The sequence below is a fragment of the Protopterus annectens genome, chromosome 1.part0, assembly GCF_019279795.1.
Source record: "Protopterus annectens isolate FY-2018-M chromosome 1.part0, PAN1.0, whole genome shotgun sequence".
Taxonomy (NCBI): domain Eukaryota; kingdom Metazoa; phylum Chordata; order Ceratodontiformes; family Protopteridae; genus Protopterus; species Protopterus annectens.
This window is the reverse complement of record NC_056725.1, coordinates 412,968,955-412,994,058: the sequence shown is the minus strand read 5'-3', so window position 1 is coordinate 412,994,058 and position 25,104 is coordinate 412,968,955. Positions and strand designations below refer to the sequence as shown.

General features: G+C 36.1%; 1 protein-coding gene across 1 annotated transcript in view; it reads left to right on the top strand.

Moving 5' to 3' along the window:
• TTBK1 (tau tubulin kinase 1) overlaps nt 1-25,104 on the top strand; it is a 1,416,073-nt gene that overhangs the window by 504,578 nt on the left and 886,391 nt on the right. Inside the window, exon 4 of the mRNA XM_044060281.1 lies at nt 22,482-22,555. Coding sequence (XP_043916216.1) covers nt 22,482-22,555 — 74 coding nt within the window. The remainder of the gene's footprint in view (nt 1-22,481; nt 22,556-25,104) is intronic.

Here is a 25,104-nt window from a genome sequence, read left to right as displayed (position 1 = left end):
TGATTGCAATGTTTTTCAGAGCTTGTATCATTTGGGTCATGGTGAATGCCTATAAGATCACATTACACAGAGAAGCTATCTCTGAGTAATGTGATCTTATAGGCATACCAGCTTAATGTCCCCTCTCTTGACCCTCCTTAATCCCCCCCTCTACTCAAAATCTTTCAGCCTTGTACTTAATCTCCCCTATCTATACCTTATCTTGCTGAGTTCTAATTCCCATACTCTCTGTCAATAGCAACACCAACACATAGTCACCACCAATCTTGATCTCTTTTCTGTAATAAAATGACCTACTAACATGAACTTGTCGGACTTTCTCTTCTATCTCTAACTCTTTTATGTTGTTTAGTTAGTAAATTCATTTTATCCTTGTATATATTTTTTCATGGAAATTCTGTCATTGTAAATATGTACAATGATATAACATTGGAAATTTTTCCTGATTTATGAATGTATGATAGAACTATGCAATTTTTCTTTTCTGAACTTTTTGCATGCTAATATCTTGTAATTTTTTGGAGCTTTTCTCCTCAGGTCTCCACTGAAAATTTGGTGGATAGTGCCTGGTATTTTTTTATTCAAGGATGCCTTCTGGTAGGTCCTTAATGTTAGCTATAACCGGTATTTTTTTATCACATCATGATGATTGTTCTATAAGAAGACCCTCCTTGATAGTTCAGAATACCCCCACACACCCTTCTGATGATTGCTGATTTGCAGGAAAATATTTGCTGATGACTTGAAGGTGAACTGGAAGATCCTGTGGATGTGTATGATTAGATGCCCCAAACATGACATTTTGGCTTACACGTTGTCATAAATGTACAAACACTCACTTTCACCACTCCAATACCTTTCCATGGGCACAATCTCTATGACTGACTGCAAAACACCTGCAAGGGTTAATCCAGTTTGCCTTACTCTTATGACCATATGAACATGAACATTAAATTCTAGTTTTCACTGTTAATGCAGTGTATAGTTACCGCTCAGATTTTAGTGGCTGACATTGCACATCATGATTTTATGCCAATGTTCCTTGAGTACCACTGCTTATAATGCTATAGGAGTCACAACAGAATTCATTTAGTTTGTTTCTAAAGTTTCTAAGATACTGAGGGAATGGGAGTTTTGCTAAGCTATTTGTCTGCAAGGAGTCAACAGTTTTTATGTCTGGATGGTAAATGTCATAGCATGTAGCAGTGAATGTTAGTAAGATTTTGTTAGAATTGATGGTAACCTCATTGTTACACTAAACATGTTTGGTTTACAAGACACTCACTAGCAGCTGTGAAAGGAGTGTCACTAGTAACATAAAGTAGTGTTCTTTATGTTATGTAAATTTAATGTCAGCCATTGCCATCATTTGAGCTTGCATTTCTTATACCGTTTCCAAATTCATTCATTCCAACCTGATGAAATAAGTAAGACTATATGTTTAATTTTTTTAATAAATGGATTAATTCTTATTTAGCCTAATTAAGAAGTGCTACAGACTAGCTCATAATAAAGCATTTGACCACAGCCTTTGGTACTCAGCCCATCCAAAATCAGTGAGGACATTTGATTTAAAGTCCATATACATTAGGCTTTTTATAACTCAGCTAATATAACTCTTTATCTTCTGTTCCTTAAGGAGATTTACTTGACATTCCATATCTGGGCCATCTTAGAGTGAGGAATGTAGTGTCTACTCTGGTAGGAGGCTGGTCAGCTCCTATTATCCTTCTCCTTAGTCAAAAAATGGAATTCTCTCCCTCCTTCACTAAGAACTTGTGAAAACCTTGATAACTTAAAATCTTAGCTCCATTCCTACCTTTCCTCTAATTGGAAATGCAACTGCATTCTCCCTACCTAGCCTACTAATCACCCTACTCCATCCTGAATTACTAAACACCTGGCTAACTTTGAATGCAAGCTTATCTAACGATATTTTCATAAATGTAAATATTGTAAATACCTTATTTCCCCTTTCAGTGAAGTCTTTACAGCCATCTTGAATATTTATATGCTTTGTAACCAAAGAACAATTCCTGTCTCTAACATGAAATGCAATTGTAATTGTGACTGTTTTTACTTTACTCTGATTGTATCTGTAACTTAACTATGTAATGTGGAGCTTTTCTCCTCAGGCCTCCACTGAAAATTGGCTCCCTGAGCCCAGCGGACCTCCCCAATCATCAAACTGGAAATAAATAAATAAATAAATAATACTCTAATACAACAGAGGTTTGAAAAATATCTGAGGAGAATTTCAGATTTCTGGAAGAAAGAGAATTAAGTGTAAGAAATGACTACTATATCAAGTTTTTTTCTATAAGTTAAAAAAACAAAAAAAAAACAGCATTATAGAGTTGACTAAGTCATAAGAGGACATCAGCAGCTGTAGAGCCAGTAGGTCTGTTTTTATGACTGCAAACTGGGCACATTATTAACTCCTATACTGACACACAGATCCTCCAAGAAGGACTCAACCTTTCCAACACAATGTGTACTTACTATAGTCTCAAGCTCTATGTATAAAAATCAAACAGCTTTTTTTGGGAAATAAAATGGTCCAGAAACCTACCATATAAGTGGTGCCCTCCCCATAAAAATTGACATAATTATTAAAAGTCTAGGTGTATTTGTTGAGAACCAGTTGTCCTTTAACCACCACGTATTGTTCTTGGATAGAAAATCATTCTAAATTGCTCAGCTAAGAGCAAAGGGTAGATCTTCTAGATCTAAGGAAGTCATTATCCCTCTCTGTTCTTCCCTTATTAAGCTCATCCTAGTCTGCAATGCCTCCTTTGGCATGAACCTATCTGAATACTTTGCCTAACTTGAAAGACACAGAAACATTCCTAACAAAAAAGATCACATGTTTAATCTCCTTAAGCTCCTGAGATAGATTAAAAGTCCTATCACTTTTCTCTGTCTCCTTCAGATTTCTGTGTGGTGACTTTTGCCTCGCCTTCCTTGCTATGAAAGATCCCATCTACATTATCTCCTTCACCTTTAAAAAATTGAAATACAAAGAATACCCAAGCCAAAGATTTCAGTCTGTATCATCATATTAACTAAGGCTAAAACATAGGTCTCCTTTAGATATAGAAGAATGCTTCCAAATCCAGTCTGTCTAGAGGCAATGCATGCCCTAATGCTAGGAGAACTAAACAGCCATTCAAGGGATTTGGAAGAGGTAAAGAAGTGCCTTTACTTACTTTATTCCTTATAATTATTCAGATCTGTACCTGTGGCTTTGTGTATGATTTAGTCTTTAAAAATTTTTTTTGACAATTTAGATCATTCTTGCAAGTCTTTATCAAGACTGTATCCATGGTTGTCTACTAGTTTTAACCTTTAAAAGACCTTTTCAAAATTTTGCAGTTGAAACATGTCTCTTAATTTCCTTTTAACACCTCTTGTTTGACTGGTAGTCTTTATAAGATTCTTTTGCTTCTGGGACATTTGGACTCTCTTTGCCTGTCAATTTTAGTCTTAATAAACACATTTATATTTAGTTGTTTTTTTTCTGGTTCTTTACAAAGACTTTGTGTTATCAGTTAAAATTAGGTCTTTTTGAATGGTGACATGTATGGCTTCATATATTACCTATTTAAACTTACCTAGCAGCAAGCTACACTGTTAAGCTGCATTCTAGAAACAACTCATTGAAATATAGTGAACATCCAATTAAAATAGAGTGAAATTAAGTGAATTGCTTTATTCTTTTCAGAATAAGAAACATAATTGTATGATCTTCCTGGTAAACATACAATACCTTTTGTCTTTAAATTTCTTGTAGCTCGCATTTGACAGGAATACAGTAAAAGATGAGATGAAATGTGAAATTAAAAATAATAATAAATACAAATTTAAACTATTAGGTAAATGGTAGAGTATGATAAAGTCAAGTGATGATTAATTTATGAGGATTTAATAAATAACAGGAGTAATATGAGGAAATACAGAAGTGACTGAAAATTAATGAGAATTTAACAGTAACAGAAAAAAGATTTATTTATATTTATTTTTATTGCATTTAATTACACCAAAAGTATATCTAGGCAGTAAAACCTCTTTTCAGTGGAGGCCCGGGGAGAACAGCTCCAACTTACAAATATATACACATAAGATGCATGCAGTATATAAAGACAGTAAACATCTCTGCTAAAACAAAATGAGTAAATTAAAATTCACATTTGTATACAATGTACAGGGTTGCATTCACATCAGTCTGCAGTATACATAGTGTACAAATTGGTGAACAGTATGGAAAAAATACTAAAAGTGAAAAAATGACAGATATGTGGGATTTACCAGTACAATTATAATATCATAGTGTTTCCTTGCACCAAATAAACATTATACAAATAAAAAAGTCAGGATACAATTTGCTGGAGTTGTATATTTAACAATACAAGTTTAGTACACACATTTTTAAGAACATTTTTATTGATTTAATATATATATATATATATATATATATATATATATATATATATATATATACAGCATATACACAGAAAAGAAGAAATTCAATATCATATACTTTTACACAATGTCAGAAATAAATTGAATCATTAGAGTAATCTATAATACAATTAACATACTAAGAATCTTAGTAGTTCAGTAGCAACATTTCAAGACTATCCCAACAACTAAAAGTCTTAGTATTATATACAGACCGTATTCTAATAACTTATTTTTCAATTTTGAATAGCATTGTTGTTAACTTTAAAAATCCATTGAACATAGGAACTGGGTTTGATTTCTAATTTTTTGTAATCATTTTTCTGTTTACTGCTAGAAGACTGCAAAACTTTATTTCTTGCTTGGCTTTTACAGATAAAGGAAGTGGAACATTCATTAGTATTGTTGCTGTAGTTAAAGAACAATTTTCAGACCATAATCCCTTAAAAATACTTCTCTCTTCCAAATAAACATTTAATTTTTCACAGCCTATAAACATATGTGCCTAATCAGCTTTTATATCTTTATTGCATCTCCAGAAAACTGAAAAAGTTATTTTACTAATCTTAGAAAGTTTATAGGGAAAAGCAAACATTTTATGTATATATATCCACACAAAAATTTTACAATGTAAACTTGAAGATGTTAGACTGACTTAAGTAACATAGCTTCATTCTTATCAGTTGGGTCACTCAAACTAATACTATATAAAAAGATCCAGAATCTTGCATCAATGTTATTATTATTTATATTTAACTTCTATAATGCTGACAGACTTCCTTTGTAGGTCAATTTACCTTTGATGATGGCATTTATATACTCATATACTGGGGGGAATAGTGTTCTGTTCCTTTTCACTCATATTACTTACAAATTCATTTCATTTCATTTCTTACCGAGAGCTTATTAACAGATTCATCCAACATAAAATCTTTTGTTAAACATTCTGGTGACTTAGCTTTCTCTTTTTCCAAGCATTTGGAACACAGTACTAATCCATTCCTTTTTAGTGAATTAATTTTAACATTTTTCTGAGTTTCCACAAATCTGGAAATGTGTATGATGGGAAAGCACAAACAATTTGCATATTTCTTAACTGTACTTACAATTGATTTCATATATGCAGAGTCTAAAGGTTGAAATTAATTTCCTTCTAAGGTATGTTTTATTAACTAGATGAAGGGATTGTTATATACTTCTGAGTTATCATATTTAATAAACTTATAATGATTTAGTATAATCTGCTCTTGAATGGTTTTCCTTTGACTAGTATAAGTTGAGTATAACCAGTGTATAATAGAGTTAAAATTTGCAGCAATGGAATAAGATTCTTTGTCAGGGAAGCTAATACTACCATACCCCAACAGTCTAATATGATTTCTATAAGCAATCCTAAGAAAAGAATGAAGTTAACACTTTTTTCATTTTCTTTAAAAGTTTGTTTTTGTCAAGAATTAAACTATTGAATGCAGTATATATAATCTTAGGTAATATAATAATTTTAATAAGCACTAACATATCCTCAAAAGTAAAAAAAAAAACGCATTTCATTTTTTAATAAGGAGTAACACTTCTTCAATATTTTTCAAAATTATGATTAGTAATCTTACTCACATTTTGATAAATTTTATTCCTAAGTATTTTAATTATTGTCCTTAAGAATTCTATTTATATTTATCTTTAAACCTACTCTCTAGTAACTGATTTAACACTAAAGTTTCAATTTTATTCTTATTAAATTTCAGCAGCGATACCTCTTGAAAATTTACACTTTCCTTATCTATTTTTTCAGTTGACTAGTTTAAATCTCCTATAGTTAGTAAAATATATGCAAATAAAGATATTTTAGATTGACAATTTGTATTAATTGAAAAACATTTTCTTTCATTACTTCTTATACTATTGGTTAAGGGTTTAAAGCTAATGCAAATAGTAGAGGAGACAAGGGACACCCTTGTTTTTGTACCTTTGTTTAAAGTGAATCCTTGAGAAATGTAAGATCCAATTTGAAAACATTATTTGGAATCTCTATAGAAACTTTTTTTAATATTCCAATAAATTGTTCAGGAAATGCAAACAGTTTTAATGTTTTAAATAGGGAGTTCCAATCTACAGAATAAAAAAAACTCTCTTGCTATCTAAGCTAATCAGGGACAATATTTGTTCATTTGTTTTGATAAATCTAAGATTGTTACTATAATTTTAATATTGTCATATGTAAATCTATTGACTATAAATACGGTTTGATCTTTATTAATTAATTTACCTACTATATCTTTTGCTGTTTTACTTTTTGGGTTGGTTAAGGTGTTTCTTTACAGACACAAGGTATGGGGTTTGATTCTCACATAGGATAATTGGCTTGGCTTAAAGTGGCCCACAAGGGCAGTTAGCCTAGTACTGATCTATGAACCTATGAGCCTATTCCTGTAGTGAAGATGGAGGCAAATATTTTATAATCTAAATTTAATAACAAAGTAGGTTTGTATGAGGAAACTATCTTTTTTATCCTGTCCTTGTTTACATATGTGTGTGATTACAGAAAATTTCCATGAGGGAGGAATTATTTTGTCACTCTGAATTATCCTGAAAGCTTCATTCAGTAATTCTAAAATATTTAACTGAAGCAGACTATATAATTCCATATTTAAATCATCAAACCCTGGAGCTTAACCATTTTTTTCTTTTTTCTTTTTAATTTCTTTAACTTCCATGAGGGTAATAGGCTTATTAAACAGAGAAATTTGCTGGTCATTACGTTTATTAGTAACCTTTTTCTTTATCAGTTTTGCAATTATCAGGATTACTATTTTTAACTTTATTAAGATCCTCGTGATTTAAAAAAAAAATATTAAGCATTTCCTCTATGCCTGAAGTAAGCTTATTAGTGGAAGGATTTCAGATATTACTGAGTTGTGCCTTTTTTGCTTAACATCTTACTGTTGTTAGCTAATCTGTGATGATTTTTTGAAGTCATCACATAACTGTTATATTTTAATTATTCTAGAGGTATCTCCACTTTGTGTTTACATTTTTTGATACTTTGTCATTCATTTTTTAATAACTTCAAGATTATCTAATTTCTTTGTCTGTTGTTCAGACTTCACTTTGTGTATATCATCTTGTATTTCTAAAGAAAGATAGAAAATTCTCATGTTGTTCATTAAGGTCTTAAATTCTTTTAATTTTATCAAATATACTGGAATTTTGTAACTAATCTGAGAGTTCCTTTGACCCCCATTGATATACTAATACTTACTGCATTATGATCAGATAAAGGACAAGGAATAGTTTTAAAATAATTAACTTTATTAAGTAAATCTGTGGAATCATAAATCCTAACAGTTCTAGTTTACACCCTATGTGCATAAAAATAATGCATGAAAAATAACTTATCTTTTGCTTTTACTATTAAATCAACTAGATTTATTACTCCTAATCTATCGGTTTAGTGCTTTAGCAGATGCTAGAATGTTAGATTTCTGCATTTTACTTGTATCTTCTTTACTAAATAGGCAGTTAAAATCTCCTGCTAAAATTAAACTACCTTTCCAATGATTTTGTATTAGGTTTAAATGATCTTTAGCCACTCTTGCACCTATTTCAGGGACCCAGTAAAAATCAGTCAGTGTACAGAGTTTGGGATTACATTTAATTACTCCAAATGTATGCATTCTTTTGGGATCATTAATAGATTCCATGACACTAGGCATAACAGTAGATTTCCTCCAATTAATAGCAGTTCCTCTTATTTTTTTGTCAAAAGAAGCAGATTATAACATTTCATAGCCTAAATTATTTAGATATTGAATATCTTTATCTGTTGGATGAGTCTCTTACAAGAATATAATGTCTCCTCTATGTAATTTTAAATATCTCATTAAAGATTTCAATTTGTTGCCATTATTTAATTAATTTACATTAATAAACTCTATATAGGTTCATAGGTATGTACAAGGCTATTGGCCCTAGGGCCTATATAAGCCTACCCAAACAAAGTTCCCTGGCTTTCGCCACCCAAAAAAATTAATTTCCTGTGCCCCTGTCGAGCAGAGCCACAGAAGTAATCCCCAGAGTGAATTTCCTGTTTCCCATCCAATTGTCTAGATTTCTCTTAAACAGGGCTAATGAGGAGCTTTGCTTGACATGAATGGGTAGCCTGTTCCAGAGCACAGGAATTCTTTGGGACAGGAATCTATCCCTCCAGCATGTTCTGTTTATTATGGTGACAAGGTTTAGGTCCCTGGAGCATGTGGCTCGGAGAGATTGGGATTTCTTTAAGTGTAGCATATCAATCAGATCTGGGTTAGACATGGTTTTGTGTCTTGGGCAGAGGTCGCCTCTGAGTAGGCGATATGTGATGGAGTAGAGCTGGAGGCATCTGTTTGAGGCCAGTAATCCTCCTAGTGAGGTATTCCTGTGGCTGTTCTAGCTGTTGCAGATGTCTTGCGAGGAACATGGCAAATTGGGCATTGTACTCTAAAATGGGTCTGATGAGGGAAGAGTAGAGAGGAACGATGACCTCTATTTTTCTAGAGGAGAACCCCTTTGTGATGAGGTGAGCCATGTAGAAGGATTTCCTGACTACTGTGGTGACATGATTATCAAAGGAGAGACTACTGTCCTCCTGTGTCCCAAGGTCTCTTAACACACTTTCGGTGTTCAGTAGGCTACTGCCTATGTGGTAGTAAATTGGTACAGTGTTTTTTCCAAAGGGGATAACAATGCACTTCTTGGCATTGAGCTTTAGGTCATGACTTTGACACCAAGCATCAGTCTCAGTGAGGCCTCTTTGTAGAATTTCCACATCCTTAGGCGAGTCTATTATGGCTCCTAGGTTGCAGTCATCGGAACATTTCATTAGCCAGAGACCAGCTGTATTAGCCTGGACTTCAGGGAAGTAAATACCAAATAGGAGAGGACCCAGGACCGAACCCTGTGGTACTCTGCTTGTCACTGGTCCAAAGTCAGATGTGGAGTTGGCTACTTTCACTTTGTGGGTTCTGTCAGTGAGCCAGTTGGCCATCCATCTTATAACATAGGGATTTATGCCTAATCCAGTGAGTTTATCTATAATACCAGAGTGGGGGATGGTGTCGAAAGCCTTGGCGAGGTCAAGGTTGGCTGTGTACACCACCTTACCCTCATCTATAGATCTGGTGACTGCTTCAAAGAAGTCAGTCAGGTTTAGGAGGCATGATGTACCTTTTACAAACACAAACTGAGTAGTGGGGTCCAGAGTTTGGAGGTTACTTATGTCTTTGTTTATAAGCTCCAGGATGATTCATTCCATGGCCTTGCAAACCAGGCTTGTCAGGCTAATGGGGCAGTAGTTCCTGTGGTCAGTGTTGGCACCCCCTTTGTGGAGTGGAATAACTGTCACTGTGCACCATTCCATAGGCACAAAGCCTAAAGTGAGGCAATGGTTGAACATGGTACTTAGGTGGGGTGCCAGTTCATTCTGTAGTTCATGCAGAACGCAGCCTGGGATGTAGTGCGGTCCAATGGATGCTGTGTTCTTGGCTTTGGAGAGTGAGGTCTTTACCTGTGTATCTGTGATTACAGGGGCTTTGCAATCTTCTGGTATGGAGATGGGCCCTTTGGGGGGTGTGGTGGGGTAAAGTTTGCACTGAACTTGTCTGCCAGGATGTTGGCAATAGCAGTTGGTTCGATAACTGTAGTGCCATTGTGCTGTAGTTCAGAGCAGATCTGAATGTTGCCATAGAGATTCTTGACATAGCTGTAGAATGCTTTGTGGTTGTCTTTAGAATCCATGGCAATTTTATTTTCGTAACTAGCTTTGGAGGATTTTATGAGGGATCTCAGCTTCTTCCTGAGGCTGACCAAGGAGTTCCTGCGATCATGGATTTTACTCTTTTTTGCAACAGTTTCTTCCTTCTGTTGTAGAGTTTGTTTATGGCAGGGGACCACCAGATTGGCTTCCTTTTGTTTGGAGTATAACATCTTGGTTCTGTTGGGGATGGCACAGTCCATGCACTTGTGTAAGTGCTTATACAGTACATTTGTATATGTTTCAGCAGTCATGCCTCTATTTTCTATCTGTATGGGTGTTGTGAAGTTACCCACTTCCAACTTAAGTATGAACTTGGCTTTGGAGAAATTTTTTAGGGTGGTTTCCTTAATGGGGGCGTGGAGGCAGAATATGGATGTCTAGGGTGATTAGCTTGTGGTCGGATCTGACCAGCGAGGAGTTGACTTCTGGTGTGGAGCATCTGTCACCCATATTGGTAATGACCAGGTCCAGGATGTTGCTACCCCTGGTGGGGGTATGGACAAGCTGATCCAGGGCATTGGAATTAATGAATTCCAGAAAGCGCTGGGCAAATGAGTTAGTACTTGAGTTGTTTTCCCAGTTGATGGTGAGGTAGTTGAAATCTCCCAATATTTGGGTATTGGGCTGTATCTTAATATTATCCATTATATCGAGAAACATGGAGTGGGTTTCCTGGGGCATGGTGGGTTATCTGTAACAGGCTACAACCTGAATTGCAGTCTTGCCCAGTGTTAATTGTACTTGGACAGTTTTGGATGCATTATGTTGAGCCACTAGCCTGGAGGTGTAGATATCCTTTATGAAAATGGACACGCCTCCTCCTTTAGTGTTTCGGTCCGGTTAGGTGGCCAAAAGGTGTAGTAAGAATTGCAGCCGGGTAATGCTAGGTGCTCTCTGGAGCCTTAAACCAGGTCTCTGTCACTGCACAAATGTCGATGTTCTCCATTTTAAGGACTGCCTTGAGTGAGTGTATTTTGAGGTTTAGACTTCTAACATTGAGTAGCATTACGCTTAGATTTTGCTTGTTTGTATCTACTATGGTGGGGCATTTGACATTTGAGCCTTGTCTAAAAAAGGCACTATAGGGGCGGCAAGAGCCTTAGCCAGTATCCAGAATTCCAGAGGTGACAGGTGCAGGCCATCTCTGGCAAAGCATTGTGGCCTGTCGACCATATCGTCCCAGGCAGACAGATACTGGATCCCCTTGGAATGGCACCAGAAGCTTAGCCAATTGTTGAAGGCAATCATTTTGTCCTGGTACTGCGGTATCAGTCTGGTCGATGGCAGGATGCTACTCAGGGCTAGTGTCATACCTGCCTAAGCCACATGGTCAGAGAGCTCCTACATGTCTCCTTTCATGTAGTCCAGGGAGGTATGTCTCAAATCATTCACTCCAACATGGATAGTGACAGATTCATATTTGTACTTGTGGAGTGACCTGAGTGCGTGCGTTATATGGCGGATCCTGGCACCCGACAGGCAGCTGACAATATTAAATCTATCCATGTTATTTTACCAAGAGATAGTATAACACATCTATCCACTATACCAAACACAAAAACAACTGTAGACCAGACACTCTGCAGCCAAGTGCTATACATGCAACCTGAATACAAAAAAACTTGTACGAGCCAGAAATAGCTCTTTCATTTAATCAGATATTAAACTTCTTCAGACCTCTATCCACTATATAAATGCAATTGTATATAGAACTCTAATGTATTCCTCCAACACTATCTTAACTTTTCTCATTTTTTTTGAATTCTTCCTTTCTACAGAGTAATCTAAAATTCGTAAGTTACAAAAACAGAAACAGGTCTACAGTTGTATATATATATATATATATATATATATATATATATATATATATATATATATATATATATATATGGATCTAGGACGTTTCACCGTAACACAAATGACCGAACACAAATCACCGAAAGCACAATTCACCGAAAACACAATTCACCGAAACACATTTCACCGAAAGTTATATATGGCCTTGTCCCCACTGTAGTGTGACCCTGGAGTTAGTATATATAGTAGGGGGGGTGTGGGGCGTAGCCCCCCCACATATTTTAAGTATATCACATGTTTAGATAAGAGTAATATATTGCAATTGCAAGTATGCATGTGTATAGTTCAAAACATTTAAAATATGTGGGGGGCTACACCCCATACCCTTCCCCCGATATGGGGGGCGGTACCCCCCACACCCCCTACTATATATACTAACTCCAGGGTCGCACTACAGTGGGGACAAGGCCATATACAACTTTCTGTGAAATGTGTTTCGGTGAATTGTGTTTTCGGTGAACTGAGCTTTCAGTGAAAAATGCACAGTAATTTGACTTGCGGTGAAATGTGCTTTCAGTTAAATGTCCTAGATCCATATATATATATATATATATATATATATATATATATATATATATATATATATATACAAACCAACCATGGATGCCAATGTTCCTGGTTTGCCTATTGAATGAATGAACTATTAAACTACCTTTCTACCAACCAAGACCTAAAATTTCATAACTAGCCAAAAGCTACTGTGACCTATAACTAATTAGTATAATATTACATATAAGGTAAAAAAAAGACTAATTTAGTTGCCTATTTTGCCATTTAAAACTATTTTTCTTTCCATTACTACATAAAAGTTTAATAATCCACTTCTGTTAATCACAAATAATAAATAATCTGACAAATAATGCAACATGTATATATTTATGTAATAGTATAATTATCTGTTAAATATTTCTAAATTATTTGCTCATTTAACATTATTATATCTAAATTTTGAAATATACAAGTAGAATAGAGTGGGGTATGAAAGATAAAGTTATTTGTAAAAGTACAAGTGACAGGCAATTTAAGCTTACCAAACTGTTATACAGTAGGAAAAACAATGCATATATATATTTATCATGCTGAAAGATGTGTGCATAGTTTATAACGCTAACAAAAGCCCTGAATTAAATTTGAATGTACAAGTATCTATATCTTAAATTTGTATAATGTTCTTAATATGAGAAATATCAAAATAGAATTCTTTAACTCATCAAATTAATTCATGAAAAATACATGCTGACACTTCTACAAACTCTACAAACTCTGCTAACCTCTGGTGACATTCACCCAAATCCAGGCCCCCTCTCAGCCAGACAAACATCTGACCTGCTAATCCTAAATCTCAACATAAGAAGTATTACCAACAAGCTAACAGACCTACATGCATTCATAGCCCACTACAACCCCGATGTACTCGCGATTACAGAGACCTGGCTTAAACCCAGTATCCAAAATGAAGACTTTCTCCCCCCAGGGTATAATACACTTAGATCTGATTGAACAAACAGGAAAGGAGGAGGAGTAGCCATTCTCTTTAAAAACACCCTTAACCTCCAGCTCCTGCACACTACACCACCCACTTTTCAAAATGCTGAAGTTCTATTTTCTGTCTTATCCATAAGAATCCAGGCTACATACCTCCTGGCAACAACTCACTCATAATAGAAGACATCCTACACTGGACAAAGGGCAATCTACCTCAGCAAATAATCCTACTAGGAGACCTTAACACTGACTGGGCAGCCCGTAACTCCAGCAGCCCTTCTACACATAATCTATATGGGTTCTCTCAACTAATTGAAGAACCAACTAGAATAGATGAGAAAACAAAGAGAGAATCCATACTGGACTGGACACTAACCAACTATCCCAAACAAAACTATACAGTAGGCTGTCTCCCAGATGACCTAGGTGATCATCTCCACACCTTCCTACTCCACAAACACTCCAATCACCCCAAACTAGTAGTCTACAAATTCGTACGAGATGACCGTAACCTTACCCCATGATACCTAAATACTGTCCTAAGCTACTGCAACTGGGAACCACTACGGACACTTGGGTTAGACCAGGCAGTAGGCTACTTCAATACTACCTTCTCTAACACCCTTAACAGTCTAGCTCCCAGCAGAAACAGAGTTAAAGCCAACTACGCACCCTGGCTAAATAGGGACACCAGAGCCTTCTAAAAGCTAGAGATAAAGCCTGGAAAATCTGGAAAACTGACAAAACCCCTAGCTCCAGGCAATACTATCAACAGCTTAGAAACAAGGCCAAAGCTGAATCCAAAGTAAACAAATAAAACTATTTTCTTAGCGCTCAAAGGAAATATTCAAATAATCCACAAAAATTCTCGCATGTCATTAACTCTCTACTAAAGCCAGGCAAAACCACAACTCCAGCACCCAGCTCTACTAACAATACCCTAGACATAGCTTCTCAATTTAATAATCATTTTACTAAATCCATCTTAGCCCTGTCAAGTCAAATAACCAAAAACAGTCTACCTCATTCACAACCTAACCTATCCCACACCACCCCTTCTTTCAGCTTATCACCAGTGCCCACCTCAACTATCAAAATCTCCTCCGAAAACTAAAGCCAACCACACTGGCAGCTGATAACACACCTGTTGCATACATAAAAATGGCTAGTGACTCCCTATTATCCTGTCTCCATCCTTATCAACCACTCCGTACTAGAATCCTACATACCCAAACTCTGGAAAGTATCTCAAATCATTCCTCTCCATAAAGGAGGTAATTCTTAGAATTCTCCAACTACCGACCTATTGCCATCCTTTGCCTCTTATCCAAAATTCTTGAGAAATGCATCCACTTGCAAGTGATGACATTTCTTAACACACACAATCTACTATCTACCACACAACACGGTTTCCGTCCACATCACAGCACTACCATAGCCCTTCTATCCTTCACTAATTTTATAAACCTTCACAGTAATGATAACAAATATGTATCAGCCATTTTCCTAGACCTTTTAAAAGCATTTGATATGGTCTCCCACTCCATTCTACTAGACTCACTAACATCATTATCCTTCACCTCCTCTACTATAGCTGGTTCAGAAGCTACCTATCTGACAGGCAACAACCAGTCCAGTGGAAAGGAACTCTATCTCCACAACTTCCAACTACCTTAGGAGTCCCACAGGGCTCTATACTGGGCCCGCTATTGTTCTCTATTTTCACAAATAACCTCAATAGCTCTACACAACATGCCACACTCATACAATATGCAGATGATTCAACCGTGATATGCTCCGCCTCATCTCCCACTACCCGACATACACTCACTCAAGGTACCTTTAACTCAGTAGAAGAATGGATATTAGGTATCCAACTAATTCTAAATCCCAAAAAGACAAAACTGCTACTATTTACCCATAATAGATAAAAAAAAAACCCTCTCCTTTACCATAACATCTAAGGACGGCACCACCATCTCCCCTTCTAACCACACTAAACTTCTGGGCATTGAAATAGACAATAATCTCCACTTTGATGTTCATATCTCACATACCATAAAACTAGTACACAAAAAACTAGGCTCCCTATACAGGCATAAGTCCTTTCTCTCAAAAAGCAAGAGTCACTCTTGCACAAAGCCACCTTCTCTCAACTCTATTATAGGTAGCACCAATCTTTACCCAAATTAGGCAATGTGACCTAGACAAAATAGAATCATGGTACAATAAAATAGCCAAGTTTGCTACTAACTGAACCTATAGAACCCATCACTGTGCTGCACTAAAAGAACTAAAATGGCTTGAGCTACCACAGCTACTTAACTATCACCAGCTGGGCACAGCCTACAATATTCTCAAATATCCTGAAAAAAACCCTCATTATCCAACCTACTTACTGTCTATACTGCAAACCGGTACCTAAGATCTAGTGAAAAATCTCTCCTCTCCATCACCAAGGCTAACAATAATGCAGGGAAAGTGCTCTACTTCCACACCATTGCTAGAAATTGGAACTCTTTCCCCTATCTGTGTCCACTGCCCCCTCCACATCCATATTCAAAAACTCCCTCAAACCCTTAAATTCTTAATACCTGGTTATACCCTTGTATCACATAACCTTACCCATACTACTATTAATTCCCCAAAAACCTCTCTGATTACATGCTGGATCTCTGATCCCCTGTAGGCTTGGTCATCTGAATGGGTACTTTTAACTGTAGAATCTTACTTGATATATTTTCTTCTGTTACCAATGTATAACTGACATTGTCTTTTTATCCATGTTCTATATCTTATTTTACCTGGAGTGTTTTATTAATTTCTTGTTATATTACTATGCTCAGCATATATGATAAAACCTGTTTTGTGTATTATGCTGGATGTACTGTAACTGACATCGTCTTTTACCTATGTTCTATATCTTCTTTTACCTGGAGTGTATTGTTAATTTCTTGTTATATTACTATGCTCAGCATACATGATGTAACCTGTTTTGTGTATTATGCTGGATGTACTGTATTTGTATAACTTGATGCTGGAGCTTTACTCCCCGGGCCTCTGCTGAAAATGGACCTGGTCCAGTCGGAATTTCCCAGTTAAATGTAAAATAAATAAATGAAAAACATATACATTACTAAGGATAAAGGGAATACCTTGCTACTCATCAGAGTCAAATACATTTGCAGCCTGCATTGTATTTAAAAGTTACATAATACTTTTTTCAAAGTACATTCTCTTCTCCCAGGTTCATATTGGAAAATATGTTCTACTTTCTATCAAAATGAAAGAACTGACTCCGCAATAAAAAAACTAAAATGTCTGCTGTAACTTATGAAATGAGTTCCAACAGGGAGATATAAGGCACCAGTTAACACTCAGCGTCAGGTAGATATTTCAAAATTTATTTCTTTTTTCTTATACTATAATGATCATAAATTCTTCTATTACGTAGGCATCCTTTAGTGCTTTTGCCCAAAAAAACATAAAGGGATACAAGTTACATAGCCAAATACACTAGATTTTTTTTACACCTTTATCTACTAAAAAACTAACTTTGACTTTGTTTGACTTTGTTATTGTGTTGTGTATGTATGGAATGCTGAAGCAATACATTTTTTCTCATCAAGATGTCACCCCAAGACTGTGCATACTTTCATGAAACAGCTTCTTTCTTCTTTCTCTTCTATATTCAAAAAAGAAAAAAGTCCAATGACATCTATACCATTCAACCATTTCACGCTAACTAATCTACCTACCAAATTAAATGTCCCTTCATGGAATTATCTGTCAACAGGGAGATATGCCCAAAATAAACTCCAAACCAAATAAACCACAGGCACAAAGTCAGAGAACTAGCTGTCACTAATGAACGATCACACATTAAAGCCGGAGGGAAACTACTTTATTAACATTGTAAAAAACAAATTGTGTTTTCATTCAAAAACTTCTTCAGACATTACACAACATGCAAAAAGCTTCAAAGTTCATGTAACTATATTTCAGATTTCAGTTTTCAGGATTTTTTAGAATATTTTTTATGTAATTTGTGTGAAAATTATCTGAAATCTTATACATTTACTTTTCTGCCATATGCAGGTACATGTAATATTTGCTTTCCTTATAATCAGTTTGCTACTCAAATATATTTTTCTATCTTAAGCCACTGATATTCTCCTTTATTTTATATGACTTTCATTTCTAAAATCTCCCAGCAAAGAGCTATTTAATCATCAGCTCTTTATTAGAGATTGCAACATGTGTATATATTTCTTCACTTACTGATATTGTTCTTTTGTTAATAGTGCATAAAATGTTTCTTTGTTTGTGCGTTTGAATACATATTCATAAGGTGTTTACTGTTCTTATTAAGTCTTATATTATATGCAATTTTGACTATATATATATATATATATATATATATATATATATATATATATATATATATATATATATTCACACCTGTTTAACTTAGGTGTGTGTCTTTAACAATTGTGTACTGTTGCTCTGGTGTGAGTTTCACATCCTGACATTAGTATTTAATTACAACATGTAAAAATGACAACTCGCAACATAAAGCCACTGCTAATGTCTTCTGTAAGGTTCTCATTCTTAATTCCTCTAAACTATTATAATCAGCAACAAACACCTAATTTTACTCCTTCCCATTAATATATACAGTTCTGATTAATAACACTGCAGCTTATACATTTATAGGTTCATAGGAAGTTACTAGGCTAATGGCCGTAGGTCCTTTACAAGCCTAGCCATGTAATAACCTGAGTACCCTTACTGACCATAGTTAGATGGTTATTGTTAGCAGAGGAATTCTGTGACCAGCACTGACGGCCATTGATCACAAAATCATTCTGCTGACAATGAATGTTAAGCTATTAATATTCAATAAAATGCAGACTAATTATATATGAGACAGCACAATGTAAAACATTACTATAGTTTTTGTGTTTCCGATTCTTCACTTCTAAATAAATATTTAAAAATAAAAAATGTTATTTTGAGCAGATTTCTCACATTTATACATTTACAGACATCCATGATGAACTCTGAACTCTTTTAGGACCTGGATATTTATCAAAACAACTTGAGAAGCAGGTGAGAATTAAAACAAGGGAATCAAGCAGTTTCATACAACTAAACTGTTCTTTTGAGACTGAACATATTTTAAGTGCTAATTGCTTCCCAAACAACCTGTGAAAGGAAATGTGTCATGGAAGAGCAAAGAGAAAAGAAAACACAGTTGCCAGCACCTTAGTACTTCTAATTAGCATATTACTTACATCTGACTTTCACTTAACCTAGCAATGCACATTGAGTAAAATTAAAACAAATAAAATAAAATTCTTATATTATATAAGCTTAAAGCTAACAGTTCTATTAATTCTAATTTAATGTCATTCTCATACAGGAAATATTTTTAACATATTTATATATATTTTATTTATTTTATGTGCAGTTTGTTAACCGGGAAAGTCCATTGGGCCGAAAACGAGCCCGTTTTCAATGGAGGCCCGGGGAGAAAAGCTCCATATACAAATATTACAAAGCCAATATCAACAAAGTTAGCAAGTATATATATATATATATATATATATATATATATATATATATATATATATAAATGTAATTTTTACAAGTTTAATTTAAATGAAATATATTAAGTATTTCACTACAAGTATAGTAATACTAAATATTTATATTCCGTATCATAAAATGCTTTAGTTTGAAGCATAAATACATAAATACACATGGTTTGAAGCTTAAAGTCCTAAATAAACCCTTTACTTGTAGGGTAAATCTGTTATTTCAGAAAATAAAGGTCCTACAGTCAGAAAATAAATGCCACTTGTTTTTAAGCTTTTTAATTTTAGAAGCAGCTTTCCATGAATTCTGATCACTCTGTCCCTTGAGGGATGTAACATTCCAGGCCATTTCTTCAGTGTTGTTAAGGTTTTTATTTATATTAACAAATGTAGATGCATCTTCCAGTTTGTCAAATACTTTAATTCCTTCAGAAGTATGTTGATCTTTAGCTTTAATATTGTTCTGTTTTAGTTCTTTGACCAGTGGCAAGCAGGATTTCCTTTTATTCATTACTTTACTGGAATAGTCATTGTCAAATCTGATTACATACTCACCCATTTTAATAGGTGGGCTGCACCATGCTGTTTTTAACATTTGGTCTTTTTCCATGCTGGACATAAACTTAGCTCTTATTGAGATGTGAGTTTTCCTTAATTTGAGGGTGTTCCCAAGGATCTGTGTGCCCTTTCAATCCCAAATGATTAGGTTTCAGGTAAACTTAACATTTTATGCATCCAGGTTGTTAAGAAGTTTATTATATTGTCTCCTTCATATTTTCTGGTATGCCATAAATTCTGATATTATTTAATCTCAGTCTATTTTCTAAATCATCAACTTTATCTATAAGTCAGTTGTTTTGTTTTAAAATGAATTCAGTCTAAGACTCACCTTCAGTTAATGCCCTTCATGGTTATTTAAAGCTTCTTCCATACTGCTGATTTGTGCACTTTGTTGTTTCACAAGAATCTGTAAATGTTCCATCTTCTCTCTGGATTCTTCTTTAAAACTTTCTATTTTAGTGCCTAGCTTGCCCATTTTTAGTAATACATCTTGCATGCTAGATATTAGCGACTGGGTAATTTTCTTTTTTAACAGAAGAATCCTGAGTAGTATTTTTTGAGTGGCTCATGTTGAAGTCTCTTCTCTTTTAACCAAGGAGATGAAATTCTGACAGTTTTTGAAGAACTTCAAGTTACAAATCTTTTCTCTTACTATTAGTGAATATACATAGCTACCACGTATCTTCAAATTCTAATTTTTGATTAAAATTTCTGTCATAGAAAAGTTTTCAATCATACAGCTTTCACCAGTTGTTGCTCTCAGTTAGCCATCTTGTCTATGCCCTAGTGTATGTATTTTTGAATGCATTAAGATAATGCATACGTGAACCCCAACATTGTCTTGGCATTTTGATAATGGAAATATGATATAAACATTTATTTAGGCTGGACAAAAAGACAGTAATTTAATACAATTGTTAAACTGATTGTGGTGCAGTAGAAAAGAACATTTGAATATTCACAAAACACTGACAAAAATTAGTTTGAAACTTATGAGGCAAATTAAAACAATGTACAGACTTTAAGGAAAATGAGAAAAGGTGAAGGACTGGCCAAAGACTAAAAAAATAATACTCTCTGGTGATACATGTTACTTATATCAAAATATAAGCTGCTGAAGTTATATAACTATATGTGAAACATGATAAACATACAAAGTAATGTAAAGTTACTTTTAACCAGTATAGCTTCATGTTCAGGGAGAATAAAAGTACAGAATATCAAATAAGTTAACATGAAGAATACTAGTGTATATGCTGAAAATAGTTTAAATTGTAAATATTTTGTTTTGCTCATATTATTGCATATAGTTACATTTCAGTGCTGCTGAGATGTAGTTCAATCTGTTTAGCAAAGTTGACAGTTTTCAATTGAGGGAATGTAAATTAAAGCAGAATATAGATGAAGAAACAATGATAAATTATACATGTACATCTCTTGAGCTGAAACAGCACCCACATAATGAAAGTTTGCACCTGACTGGCCCATATTAGAATAGCAGCAGGAATGTTTGGCGGGACAGGGTTGGTGAGGGTGGGAGTAAGTGACCACCTTCTGGAGGCAGATTGTGCCTCAGTTTACTGCATTTGTACAGGTGTATTACCTGCAGGAAAGAACCTAACAAGCCTCTGCTGCAGTGATGTTCCACATACATGCACCCTCTGCAAGCAGCTGTGGGCTAACTTGCAAGCTACCATATGGAGGGAAGGGTTATACTGACAGTGGCTTGATCCCTGAAGCAGTTATTATGGCTCCCACTCCTGGTGAATGAATAGGCTACAGGGCTGTTGCCTCCAGGGAACAAATGGATCAGTGGAGCAGCCAGAGAAGTAGGCCAGGTGGTCACAATGGAGACCAGGGAAAAAGAAAAAAAAAACAATGAATGTTTCAGCATTGAAAAAGCATTGACACATACTGTTCTTCCTGATTTTCTGTATCTGCCACATCTATTCTTTCTTATTTTGTGTCTGAACACCCTTATGTCCACTTTTTGGCAGCATTCCACAGCTGCCTTTTTGTCCCTGCTACACTCACCTGCTGTTTTACATCCCTACTAACTGTATTCTTTTGCAGTCAGCATCCCGTTGTCAGGAAAGCGAAGCATACTTGCATAGACTCTTTATGAACAGCAGTGTTCAGTTTTCCTACAAAATGTTTAGAAATGTTACAACTTGTAGAGGCAATAGGAAGTCTGTAACTTTGAAAAATAATGCCTACAACAGTGATCTCTGTACAGATTGTTGAGAATATGATTAAGCACCACAAAGCATCTTCTTTTTTGTAGTAGCTTAAAGTGATTTATGCATTTTTTTTAAATGTGCAGGGGCAGCATTTTGGAATGTTAGGTGGTTTAAGGAGCAATGATGTGAGTCTCTAATTTTAAAATGGAAATCTGTAGTTATAGTAACAAAAGTAGTTTTGCGTGTTTTGTCCCGTGCTTTCTTAATTCCTAGCATTTTGATAATCACATTCAGCACCTCTTTTACACATATTTTGAAGTATCCATCCTTGCCTGTACTTTGTTTCTATGTGAAGGCTTGGCCATTTGCAATTTAAGAGGTTTTGGCATGACAAACTGGTGTGTAATAAACTCATCATTTTTGCAAACATAAAATGTGGATTTGCATTTGATAGCCTGTCCGCTAGTAAAAATGAAATGCTAAAAGTGAAAGATGCAGTTTATCTGTTAATAAATGACTAAATTGCTCCTTTATTTCTCTTAGGTAAAGACCATGTTTGCAGATTTATTGGGTGCGGCAGGAATGAGAAGTTCAACTATGTGGTCATGCAGCTTCAGGTAAGGATCACTTTTTTTAGTGTGTGATGTTGAATGTAGAGAGATATAGAAGGGCTACCCCATTTTTTTCTCTCTCTCTCTCTCTCTCTCTTCTACTTATTGCAAAGTTTGGAGGCATTATTTCAGACTATTTTATATTGAGATGTAGCCATGTTTTGGTAAGGGCTAGTATGTCAGGTTTATTTTGGTCAATTCAGGCATGCAGTGGGGCTATTGTATTACATATACGTCTAAGGTTCAGTGTAAGTATGTTTAAATCTTTGGGTTACTCTTGTGGTTAGAATTAAAGGATGGGCCTGGTTTTGGATGTATTTCTCCACATTTGAGAAGATTGGTAATGAGGAATGAGTACCATGAGATGTATTTTTTATTAATAGGTGATAGTGTCAAGTGTGGCTTCATAGGAGGTGAGGAGGCCAATCTGTGGCTTGAATAATATTGGAGGGTACAGGGGAAAAGCTGGGAGGAGATATTGGAAAAGCTGTGTTGTTTATTGGGGAGACGGTTGGAGGAGGTTGTTGCTGTGTATTGGTGTGTGGGGGGATGCAAGTACAGAGTTATAGCAAGGTTGAGAATTAAGAGTAAAGAGGTTAGGCAGATTAGAAGGAGCATGTCAAATGTGATGGTGGGTTTAAAAATTTTAAAAGCGATATTTATGTTTTAGAATGTACTATCAGATGGAAATAGAGATGTATACTATCTAGTGATATGTGGGCAGCTTAAGGTAACATTGGAAATGTTTTGACTTCATGGTGGACTTTGACAATGTGGTTAGGTGTCTTGCCTTGTGGTTTGTGAAAAGGAGGGGTGGGGGAGATGTGATTGGTCTGTAGTAAAATTATGGTGCAATGTTAGTTTGATGTGTGTATAGTAGAAGAGAAGGTGGTAAGCCTGCAGTTAATGTAAGATAGTTTGAGGTGGTGATAGAACTGAGATGGTGAAGCAGAGTAAAAAGCCAAGAAGTATAATGGGGGTTGAGAATTCAAGGTGATGGATGTAAGGGAAAGCAGATAAGTTTGGTTAAAAACAAGTAGGTAAGGTAGGGTTGCCACCTTTTAAGCAGGCCAAAGTGGGACATGGGGGTGTGCCCAATATGACACTGGCCATACCCTCTACCATGACGTCACCACAGGAGTAGTGAAGGAGATGCTGTTATGGGTATGACGGATGGCTGCTGGAGTGGCTGGTTCCTGGTTGCTGGAGTGGCTAGCTGGCTGGCTGCTGGAGTGGCTAGCTGGCTGGCTGGCTGGCTGCTGGAGTGGCTAGCTGGTTGGTGGGAGTAGCAGCTGGATGGATGGATGAATGACTGGATGGATGGCTTGATGGATGGATGGCTGCATGAATGAATGCCTGGCTGGATGGACCTCTGACTGCATGAATGGATGGCTGGCTGCATGAATGAATGGATGGCTGGCCGCATGAATGAATGGATGGCTGGCTGCATGAATGAATGGCTGGCTGGCTGCATGAATGAATGGCTGGCTGGCTGCATGAATGGATGGCTGGTTGGATGAATGAATGGATGGCTGGCTGGCTGGATGAATGGATGGCTGGCTGGCTGGATAAATGGATGGCTGGCTGGCTGGCTGGATAAATGGATGGCTGGCTGGCTGGATGAAAGGATGGCTGGCTCGTTGGCTGGATGAATGGATGGCTGGCTGGCTGGATGAAAGGATGGCTCGTTGGCTGGATGAATGGATGGCTGGCTGGCTAGCTGGTTGGATGAATGGATGGCTGCCTGGCTGAATGAATGGATGGCTGACTGGCCAGATGAATGGATGGCTGGCTGGCTGGATGAATGGATGGATTGCTGGCTCATTAGGGAAAAAAAAACAAATCTTGGTCAATTTTTAGCGGTTGTAGAAGTGCTTAAAACAAAGCGCTCCTACAGCCGCGATCTTTGCAGGACTCTACTTGCCCCAATCCCCACCCCTTTTATAAATTGCAGCCAATTGCTGCATGAATTAAAGCACCCAGACCTAACAGGCAGCAGCTTTGCCTGCAGGTCCGGGTTGGTGACATCACTGAATTGCCGTGGAAAAGCCAGAAGTAATTGCGGCTTTTCCATGGCAATTCAGTGCTATTGAAAAGCGGGACTTTTTAAGTGCCACTACTTTGCACAGCGGGCACCGGGATGAGGCAGCTCAAACTCTGAGTGTCCCGCTGACAATGGGATGGGTGGCAACCTTAGTAAGGTGTGAATTAAATGTAGGTGTGGACAAGGTAGAGGTTTATATAATTGGATCATAGGAATAAGGGGGAGTGGTTTACTTGGGATATGAGTAGAGGTGTTATCAGTTAGTAATAGGCAGTATTAGAAAGTGCAAGGTGTTATTAACAAGATGACACTAAGATTGTTAATCTGGGATGTGCTGCATTAGAGAAATTAATCACTATTTAAAATGTAGTATAGTCCCAACCTAAAGAAGCTTCCCTTAGTCTGCTGTCTGTGCTCACTTTTGCTCGGGCCATCCACAAGCCTCAGGATTGTGCCCCCCCCCCCCACCATCACCACTGCCTTCGGTTCTGAAGCAATTTTCAGCTAAAGC